The sequence below is a fragment of the Microtus ochrogaster genome, chromosome 4, assembly GCF_000317375.1.
Source record: "Microtus ochrogaster isolate Prairie Vole_2 chromosome 4, MicOch1.0, whole genome shotgun sequence".
In the NCBI taxonomy this organism is placed as follows: domain Eukaryota; kingdom Metazoa; phylum Chordata; class Mammalia; order Rodentia; family Cricetidae; genus Microtus; species Microtus ochrogaster.
In genome coordinates, this window is record NC_022011.1 from 42,070,287 (window position 1) to 42,081,517 (window position 11,231).

An 11,231-nucleotide genomic window follows, 5' to 3' on the forward strand; every position below is an offset into this window, starting at 1 on the left:
TTTAATCCCAGCACTCGGGAGGCAGAGGCAGGTGGATCTCTGTGAGTTCGAGACCAGCCTGGTCTACAGAGCTAGTTCCAGGACAGGCTCCGAAGCCACAGAGAAACCGTCTCGAAAAAAAAAAACCAAAAAAAAAAAAAAAGAATATTGAATACATAACAAATATTTTTTAAAAAAGAAATGGTTACTATGTAGCAAATTCACAAAAAGTACTGTTTAATTGCAAATTAGTTCTGTGAAGGAGAAGTGTAGTGCAGTGTAAGAAAATCTAGGGAGTAATTAGGAAAAGCTTTTTGAGACAGACCAAAAGGTGGCTACGCGATAGCTGTGGAAAGAGTGGGTATGGTTTACATATGCATGTGCTCAGGGACAGGAAAGCACCGGAAGGCCAGTTCAGCCATGCTGTAGAGGCCAGAGCTGGCCTCACAAAGAGGTTGTGGGCCAGAGTAAGGTTGGTAGATACCAGAAGTGTATTGAGAAAGCTATTGAAAGTTATGATTTAAGGTCTGCTGTGATTTATGTATGAGAAACAATTTGAATGTGGAAAGCTGATAGACTAGAGATACATACACATGGCTTCAAGATGCCTAGTTGGGTTTAGTCTAAGCAAAAGATGCAATGGCTTGGATTTGTGTGGCAATGCATGAAGGATCTATCTTTAATATAAAGTCGCCTACAGTTATTCATTGTAGGTTAGAAAGAAGAGAGACTCGGAAATGCCTGCCAGGTTTTAGATTGGGTGGGCAATCTAAAATTTTCCCTGAATAGGTAAAAGTAAAGATAGGGAAGTTTGTAAGAAGATAGGCAACACCAGACACACTCACTTATCAAACAGGAAAGTTCTATGTCTTAGGCAATCCTAGCGGGTGTGAGCTCAGGATGATGCCTATGATGTGGACAAGTTCCTCCTCCCTTTATGACTTGGACTCTGTCATTTGCTAAATTCTTAGGCACATTAGATAGATGTTGGGGCAGCATTGAGCAGAGGTGCCTGATGTGTGCTAACAGATCTTCAGGTCTCACTACTCCTATATCTCAGGCTTCTGAATGGTTATGCTGATCTATTTAAAGATTCCTAGGACCTAACAATAGCAGGTGACCCCAAGTCCTATAGAACTTTACTATTATTTGTATGGTTCTATTTCATCTTCACTGCCATTTATATGAAGTAAGGTCATAGGTATTTTATCTCCTATCTTAAAAATGAGTAACTGAGAAACAGTAAGTCTGGTATATAACATTGATTGGTAGCATGCTCATTTAGCATGTAGAAGGCTCTGGGTTCAGTCTCCAGCACTAAGGAACAGCACACGGGCTGCTCTGTTTTCTCCAGGGCCATGGTTAGCAGATCTCTGTGACAGATTGCAGGGTCTTAGTCTGAGCCTAGTGTTTTTCCTTTGTGGTGCACATGCTTCTGAAAAGAGACCATGTCTGTCTACATCTGTGTTCAGTTCATGTTCCTTGTTTATTTGGTTTTTTTTTAAGAACTGAGTTGTTTTAGGTAGCCCTGTTTGACATGGACTCACTATATAGACCATGCTGGCCTTGTTTTCACAGAGATCTGCATGTGCTGGGATTAAGGGCATGCACTACCACACTTGGCTCCTTACGTTTAAGTTACCTGTGGGGTGTGTGTGTGCATGCAGTAATAATAAAGAGAATGCAGTATCGAGGATCAAATTGGAGCCTTGTGTATGATAGGCATGCAGTTCACCACTGAGCTACATCCCAAATGTGTACTTTATAATTTTAAAAATTAATCCTAATGTTAGCACTTCCAAATTTAAAAAAATAAGAGTAACTGCTTCCAACACTAGACACTGAAATACAGCCAGTAACAGAATCTGGTTGTAGTACAAATGTCAAGAATTAACCTAATAATGAGTTCCACATCATATTTTCTAGCATAGTATATCAAGCTCATTTTTTTTATTTTAAAGATTTAGCCGGGCGATGGTGGCGCACGCCTTTAATCCCAGCACTCGGGAGGCAGAGGCAGGTGGATCTCTGTGAGTTCGAGACCAGCCTGGTCTACAGAGCGAGTTCCAGGACAGGCTCCAAAGCCACAGAGAAACCCTGTCTCGAAAAACCAAAAAAAAAAAAAAAAAAAAAAAAAGATTTATTTATTTATTTATTATGTATACAGTGTTCTGCCTGCATGTATTCCTGCAGGCCAGAAGTTGGCACCAGACTTATTACAAGTGGTTGTGAACCACCATGTGGTTGCTGGGAACTGAACTCATGACCTCTGGAAGAACAGTCAGAGCTCTTAACCACTGAGCCATCTCTCCAGCCCCTCAAGCTCATTTTCATATTTTAATTTAAAAATAGTATAAAACTAGCATAGGAACAGAGTGGTAAGTTCTCTGTATAATACAGATGCTTATGCTTATAGGTGGTTTTGCAGAAGTGTAAAGTCAAGTCTGTCTTGCACAGCCCTGGAGACTACATCCTCTTAAGTGCAGACAAATATGAGATTAAGGTAAGTCTTTTCCCTCTGTAATTTATCTCACCAAAGGGGGAAAAATAGCATGTAAGGAAAACTAAAAAGGTATGACAAAAGCTAGGCATGGTGACACACACCTTTAGTCACAGCACTGGGAAGGCAGAGGCAGGCGGATCTCTGGATCTCTGTGAGTTCAAGGCCAGCCTGGTCTACAGAGTTCCAGGTCAGCCAGGGCTACACAGAGAATCCTTGTCTTGAGGATGGGGAGTGGGGGGATCCCTGGAACTTGCTAGCTTGTTGATGTAGCCAAATTGATGCACTGAAGTTCTGTGAGAGACCCTATCTCAAAAATAAGGTGTAAAGTGATTGAGGATGACACCAGCATCAACTCCTGGCTTAACGCACACTGATGATTGTACACACAAAGGAGAAAGCACTAAAAATTGTTTTCCACTTAGTGGTTTTTGTTTGATTTTGTATTTTGAGAGGCTCAGTCATGTAACCCAGACTGACCTCAAACTTACAATCCTGCCTCAGCACTCTAAGCACTAAGACTTTTCTCTTAAGGCTCCTACCTTCCTCAGTTCTTAGATCTAAACTACAAAAAGAAACATTGATTTATTTCACAATTTACCAGTATTTACAAGACACATGCCTTTTGAGACAGGGTATCTGTGTAGCCCTGACTGTCCAAGTACTTACTCTGTAGACCAGGCTGGCCTTGAACTCAGAGACCTGCCTGCCTCTGTTTCCTGAGTATTGGGATTAAAGGTGAGCATCACCACTGCCCAGCTGACACTTCATTTCCTTGCATTTTTAAACCACCTTTGTGGTAGGTATTATCTTCATTCAGAGAGGTTAACTATTTGACCTAAAATCACAGAAAATCAAGACTTAAACTTGTGACTCTTGACTAAAACAGGAGTCTTGACCCTGCATTTTCTGTGTCTGTTAGTGGGTACCACTTTTTTTCTTTTCCAAATTATATAAACACTAGCTTTTCTTTATTCATATGATCAATCATCTTCCCTTTTTTTCCTTTTTTGGTAGATTTGGCCAATTGGGAGAGAAATCAACTGTAAGTGCTTAAAGACCTTGTCCGTCTCTGAGGATAGAAGTATCTGTCTGCAGCCAAGACTTCATTTTGATGGAAAATACATTGTCTGCAGTTCAGCGCTTGGTCTATACCAGTGGGACTTTGCCAGTTATGATATTCTCAGGTAATGTTTCCTTGGTCCATGTGCTGTGCCTCTGAAAGTCTATACAGTTCAGTGGTGTAAAGAGAATATCTGAGTGTGCGCGTCAGTGTCTTCTTTTGGAAAGTACCACATCAGTTAGCAGCGGGTTTGTATATACTGCATTCAGGCAAATGTTTTAGAAGCACGTGAAAAAGTGTCATATGCTGAGATCTAAAGATCAAGGTTCTAATCCCTCCCTTACTCTGAATCATAAGCCCCTTCTTCCCTTTCAGGAATCAAAACCTTATTCTGGAAAATGGGAGATATAGATGAGAAGACCTTTCCAACCTCCTTCAGGTCTAATATTTTAAGTTCGACTTCATCATCAGTTGAACTTATGCACTGTTATTTGGTCCTGACTCCCAGTGGAGTCAGTCAGTAAGTGGTCTTCTGTTGACTAGTGACTAGGTAAACTAGATTCTCTTCCTTCCAAAGACATAGGAGTTTCAATGGCAATTTTGTGCCCCACTGAATATTGTTGACCTCTTCCTAGGAACTGGAAGGGTTTTTTGGGGTTTTGTTTTTTAAAGGTTTATTTATATATTTTATATATATAGTGTTCTGTCTGCATGTATGCCTGCAGGCCAGAAGAGGGCACTAAATCTCATTACAAATGGTGGTGCGCCGCCATGTGGTTGCTGGAAATTGAACTCAGGACCTCTGGAAGAGCAGCCAGTGCTCTTAACCACCAACCCATCTCTCCAACTCTGGAACTGGAAGTTTATGTTGACATGTTTGGGTGCTGTATGATAAATTGGAGAATTTACTTTGAAGTCTTGAACTTAGGCACCAAAGTCTTAGGCTCTTTGGCACCTCTCATGCCAAAGATCTGTTATTCTCTCCTATGGTCTGTGTGGTTTTTGCCTAAATTTCTCAATTCTGTGCCTCAGGTTTATTTATAAGTGAACCTAGTACAGGAGCTGAAAATCTTTACTATTAATAACTCAGAAGCCCTTCATTAAGAAGAACTGTTTGAATTTGTCTAGTCTCTTGGATTGCACACCTATTAATAATTCAGTTAGTACTGTGTAGCATAGTTCAGGAAACAATAGAATAAAAAATGGAATAGAAAAAACTGAACACTGTCATCATTGTTTCTATTATGACAAATACAGTCAAGGTCAGCTTATACAGGATATGATTCTTTCTAGTCCCCTAGTATGACTTTGATGAGCTCTGGCTCCCTGGTCTCAGCTACAGCCTCATTTTCATCTGAGTCAGAATTCAGGTTTCAGACTGTCAGAATCACTTCTCGGGTAATCATGCTTTGAGAAAAGGATAAAAGCAGCCTAAATGTGTAAGGGCCCTATATTCTACATCTCCTAATCCAGCATTCATCCAACCACAGCTCTATTATCCAGATAGCAGGCATAAGCCAAGGGCACCAAAACTGAGAAGGAAACTGAAAGAACTTGAGCCACAGGTGTTGTAATCTTGTAACTTGAGAGGTGTAGCAGGAGAATCTGGAGTTCAGAGTAATCCTGAGCTAAATAGTGAAGTTGAAGGTCAGCTATATGAATACTTGCTCAAAAAAACAAAAAATCCTTGAGATCAGAGTGAGTAAAGGTTACTACCAAGCTGACCATGTGAGTTTGATTCCCAGAACCCCAAAGGTGGAAGGAAGTTGTCCTCTGACCTAGACACACACACACACACACGCATGCATGCATGCATACACGCATGCATGCATGCATGCACGCACGCACCATTGTTTCAGTGCTTCCTACCCAGAATCCTGAAAGAACGTTCTATTGATGTTCTAGAGTTTGGGCATACTAGCTTTAAGTAATGAACCTGAATGATTGTTTGCTAGGAGGAAGTGCTAGGTTTAAAGTTAAAAGCAGACATTCTGTCTCTACCTTTTTCTACCTCCAAACACAAATAAAGAAAACCTTTTGAAATCCCAGCACAAATCCTGCAGCCATGGTTCCTAGAACCTTTCCAGTTTTAAAGCTAACAAAGCATACAAACAAAAAGAACACAAATAGCAGCATGCTGTGCACTTTAGGTGGAGAATGGCTGTGATGTTGAACAGCCCAGGACCCAAACTGCCAGTAGGGATTCATTCCTGTTTGCACATCTGAAGAGGTCAGAATTGGGCCCTGCCTCAGCATGGCAAGTCCTGTATTCTACTCTTCAACACTGTATTTTAATCTTGGAAACTACCTCTTCACAACCTAGTTTCCACAGACATCCTGTTTTGAATTGATGGTGCGGGGATTACCACCACCCCACCCCCATCCCCACCCCGCTTCCTTTTGGTCTTTTATATGAATTTTCTACTTTTTTGTTCTTTGTGCCTCAGCTTTATTTGTTATAAGGCATTTATTGAACACTTACCTGTGAGTCAGGCATTCTGAAGTACACAGGGAAGCAGCAGAAACATTAAACCAAAGTCATGGAAATAACTGACCAAGAAGAGGGAAGACCAACATTCAATAGCCAATTACAGGGCTTGGTAGCTCAGTGGTAGACATCTGTCTAGTTTGTCTGAGGCTTTGGGGGCTTAATTCCCAATACCATAAAACAAACTAATAAGATACAATTTTTTCTTTCATTTTTTATTATACACAAAAATGTCATTGACCAGATGGAGTGTTTAGCTTAACTAGATATATGCTGTTCTTGAATATTCCATTTGTTTTTTTTTTTTCCTCCCATTTTCAGCCCAGGTTATAGTCCATGCTCTGGTCTAGTTTTCACACCAAGGACCAGCAGTTTTTGACTATTTCCCTACTCTCATAGAATATTATCCTGGTAGGTTTTTTTTCCGTCCTGTCCCCCCCCACACACACACCCTCCACACACCCTCCACACACACACACACACACACACACACACACACACACACACACACACACACACACACACCCCAACAAGGTTTCTCTGTGTAGCCTTGGCTGTTGTAGAACTTACTCTGTAGATCAGCTTGGTCTTGAACTCAGAGATCTGCCTCCCTCTGCCTGGGATTAAAGGCATCCACCACCTTCCCGGTTCACAGTTTCCTTTTTATGAAAAAAATCTTACTAGCTCTAAAGTTGCTTAGTTGTTTGATCTACAGCAGAGTTGACTTCTGTTTCATGATTCTGAACTCTCCTCCTTGTAGGGTCATCAAGACACCTGAGGTAGCAAACTTAGCCTTGCTTGGCTTTGGAGATGTCTTCGCCCTGCTGTTTGACAACCACTACCTGTACATCATGGATCTGAGGACAGAGAGCCTAATTAGCCGCTGGCCTCTGCCGGAGTACAGAAAATCAAAGAGAGGCTCCAGCTTCCTGGCAGGCGAAGCATCCTGGCTGAATGGACTGGATGGGCACAATGACACAGGCTTAGTTTTTGCCACCAGCATGCCTGACCACAGTATTCACCTGGTCTTGTGGAAGGAGCACGTCTGACACCTAGAGTTACCACCGCTGATTGACTTTGGGTGCCAGGGCTGCGGGTTTTGGGTGCAACGTCTGTGGCAGCCTACTGCATGAACCAAAGTTCTCACCTAAAGGTATCATCGCGCAGTGCACAATCACTTATCTCTGTTCGCCAGGGCTGGGGCGGGAGGGCTTGTCTTACTGACACACGCAGCATGCTAATGAGGTACACAGTGACTTACTTCATTTGTACTTAGTTACATTGGTCAGTATAAGAGGTTGCATTTTTGGGTTTATCTTTCTGAGTGGAATATGGAGTAAAGACAGTTAAATGATTCATTAACCTGCTAAATGATTGCCTATGAAATCACATGGAGTCTGTTATTAAAGCTTTCTCCCATACCCTTTGTTTGAAATTGAAGCAAAGGTGCTATGATATTTTAGGCTTGAATTTTACAAGAGCCCTTGTTAAAAGACCCGAGTCCTGTGACATTCATTAACTTTCTACTAAGCCCTGTTCTACAAAATGTCTTCTAGTGCAGATCTGAGTCTGCTGGTTGACAGCTTCAGCCTCATTATAAACCACAGTTCTTGGCAGAGGTAGGATTGGCTATTGTTAAGAGATATGAGAGTTTTCTGAACTTTTCATTTACATGTGGAGAAAGCTGGTCTGCTCCTAGCTGGTGGCACAGAGATAAACTGGGGTAGTAAGAGCTCGGAGCTGGAAGATTATGTCAGTCATGTGCTTTCTCTAGCCCAGTTTCCTGAGGTGTGTGGTCAGGTGTTCAGCTAAGATTCCTCCCTGGCTTAAATATACACATGTACACACATGAATAAGCATATGTACATGTGCATAAATATATACATGTACACACATAAACATCTATTTTGAGATAGAACTATACTAGAGGGGCTGGAGAGAGATGACTGAGCAGTTAAGAGCACTGGCTGTACCAGGCAGCAATGGTGCATATCTTTAATTCCAGCACTTGGGAGGCAGAGACCTCTATAAATTCAAGGCCAGTCTGGTCTATAAGAACTATTTCCAGGGCAGCCAGGGCTGTTACACAGAGAAACCCTGTCAGCACCCACATGGAAGCTCACAGCTGTCTAGCTCCACAGTCCTAGTCACAGCTTTAGTTCCAAGGGGTCTGACACCTCATGCATGCAGACAAAACACCAATGCACAAGAAGAAGAAAATAAAGGTTGACAGCACAAAGAGATGAATTTGATAAAACTATTTCCAGAACAGGGGAGGGGAAAAAAAGTTACTAGATACCCCCCTCCCGATTTCCTAGTCAACCACTAAGAGAGAATTCTAACTTCTGTATAGGCTGGAGAAGTGACTCAAGGGTTAAGGGCACATGCTGCTCTTGCAGAGTTCCATTTCCAGCACCATGTGTCAGGCTGCTTACAACTGCCTGTAACTTCAGCTCCAGAGAGATCTAATGCTAATGCCTCTGGCCTCTGAAGGCATACACATACACACACATACACACACACACACACACACACACACACACACACACACACACAGTAGATATAAGTGAATTCCAGGATAGCCAGGGCTACACGGAGAAATCTTGTATGGATAAACCAAAATAAAATAAAAAACACACAACAGGAACTAGAGTGGCTTAGCAATTAAAAGAGCTTAATGCTCTTGCAAAAGACTCAGGCTTGATTCCCAGCACCCACATCAGATAGCTCATACAACCTACAAAACCAGTGCGCACACACATTACACACAGTGCACATAAATTCACACAGTACACAAACATAAATATTAACAAATATCTTTCCAAAAATTAAGTTCTACTCTCTTACCACAATAAAATAAAGTACATCACCATTACAATGGAAGCAGGAGAATCATACCAGCTTGGGCTACATGATATTCTGTATCCAAAGGAAAAAAAAATGCTGGTGAGAACACACAGCACTTGAGATTGTACAGATCTGAGTTCAGTTCCCATCACCCACATATGACAACTCACCTGTATTTAACTCTAGCTTCAGAATGCTCTGGTGCCTCTGGCCTCCAAAGGCACCATATGCACATATTCCCCCCCTCGCCCTCCCCCACAAATTAAAAATAAATTTTATGGGCTGGAGAGATGGCTCCAGAGGTTGAGAGCACTGACTGCTCTTCCAGAGTTGGGTTCAATTTCTAGCACCCACATGGCAGCTCATAACTGTCTGTAACTTCAAGATCTAACACCCCCACAGAGACATACATGCAGGCAAAAGAGCAATGTACATAAAATAAAAATAAATAGGGCCAGGTGGTGGTGATGCACACCTTTAATCCCAGGACTCACAAGGCAGAGGCCAGTTTGGTCTACAGAGCTAGTTCTAAGACAGCTAAGGCTGTTACACATAGAAACCTTGTCTCGAAAAACCAAAAGATAGACAGACAGACAGATAGGCATGGTAGTTTAGGTTGCAACATTTTAGAAGGGGAATCAGGAGGATCAGGAGTTGGAGTTCATCCTCAGGTACTTGGTGGTCTTTAAGGTTTATTTTCTGCAGGCAGTGGTGGTGCACACCTGTAATCCTAGCACTCAGCTGGGTCTCTGTGAGTTCAAGGCCAACTTGGTCTACAAAGCACAAAGCAAGTTTCAGGACAGCTAAGGCTACAGGGACAAAACAAACAAAAAAAGACTTATTTTATGTGTATGACTTTTTACCTGATGTATGTCTGTGAAATACGTTTGTGCCTAGTGCCTGCAGAGGCCAGAAGAGGGCATCACATCCCTTGAACTGGAGTTACAGAAGGTTACAAACGCCCATGTCCATGCTGGAAACAGAACTTTCAGGCCCTCTGGAATATCAACCAGTGCTCTCAACCACTGAGACATCTCTCCAGTCCCAACAAGAACTATCTTAAGATCCTACCTCAGACAGAAAACAGAAAAAAGGATAAATGACTGAAAGATGCAGATGGCTGAACATAAATACCAACCATGTAACACATAAAACACAAGTTAGATACTTTAACACAGACAGCACATGTGGTCTTAAACATTTTGCATATTGTTGACTGATTTAAGTATAACTTAATGTACCAAATGGGTGAGGAAAAAAAACAGCAAAATCTTCCTAAGAGAAATAAAATTCACCAACAAAACATAATTTTTCTTCAAAAACAAAAATAGCTTTAAGCCCATAGTTTAAGATTATTAGAAAAGCAGCATAAAAAGAATTCAAATGACCATGAATTTATACACTACATAATAAAGTTAATGAAGTAAAATAGACACTAGTTCGGGTGGTGGCAGTGCGTGCCTTTAATCCTCCAGCACTCAGGAAGCAGAGGCAGGTGGATCTCTGTGAGTTCAAGGCTGCGGTCTGTCTACCGATTGAGTTCCAGGGCAGCCAAGACTACGCACAAGCAGAGGTTTGTTTAAACAAGGTCTGCGAGTGAGGGGGCTTACACTAGCAACATTGGACAAACACCAATGGGGACTAAGAACTAGCTTTAGCGGAAGCAAACACGTTTGCAACAGCGGGACACCAACGGCTTGCTCCCGTTCCCTTCAGTCCTTTACCGCTCTCAGCTTGAACTGAGTGAGCCCTCCTCGGAAAACCGAGAAAACGACACTTTGGCTTACGGGGGAAGAGCTCAGAGGTCCTAACACACTGGAACTTCTCGATAAGCGACCGCTTGTCCACTAGCTGAATCACCTGCTCAGAAATGGGACCCACAGTCGAATGAGCAGGAGAAAACGAACTCCTAAGACGCAAGTTAGCGGAGTGGTGAAGCAGAGGCGACCTCTCTCCCGTCACGGCCACACGGTCCCGCCCCCCGGCTTCCCACCTCCGTCCACCCGCGTCCCTGGAGCAGACGGCAGCTCCTGTCACCTCTGCTGGGAGGACCCCTTCCCGGGAGCGCCGCCCGCCGGGTTCGGCCGGGCTCCATCCCCGGGAGACCGAGCGTGTCCGAGTGGAAGAGTCTTCCAGCAAAGCTGCTAGGGCTGGGAGTCCTGAGGGCCGGGGCCGCACATCCCCGGAATCCCCTCGGGGAACCGCGCCAGCATTCGGGATCGGGCTCCCCTGCTTCTCGGCGTCTCGCCGTGTCGGACCCGGTCGCCTCGCACCGCGGAGCGCCCCCCGCCGCACCGGGACCGGGGTCCGCCCGAGGGAGAAGGGCGGGGCGGCGGGCGCCCCGCAGCCCGAAG

General features: G+C 43.3%; 1 protein-coding gene across 1 annotated transcript in view; it reads left to right on the top strand.

Moving 5' to 3' along the window:
* The window catches only part of Fbxw2 (F-box and WD repeat domain containing 2), a 25,202-nt gene extending 17,442 nt beyond the window's left edge, over window positions 1–7,760 (top strand). The window contains exons 6-9 of the mRNA XM_026778257.1: window positions 997–1,039; window positions 2,396–2,482; window positions 3,497–3,666; window positions 6,791–7,760. Of these exons, the coding sequence (XP_026634058.1) occupies window positions 997–1,039; window positions 2,396–2,482; window positions 3,497–3,666; window positions 6,791–7,079 (589 nt within the window). The 3' untranslated portion in view covers window positions 7,080–7,760. The remainder of the gene's footprint in view (window positions 1–996; window positions 1,040–2,395; window positions 2,483–3,496; window positions 3,667–6,790) is intronic.
* The last annotated feature ends 3,471 nt before the right edge of the window (window positions 7,761–11,231 follow it).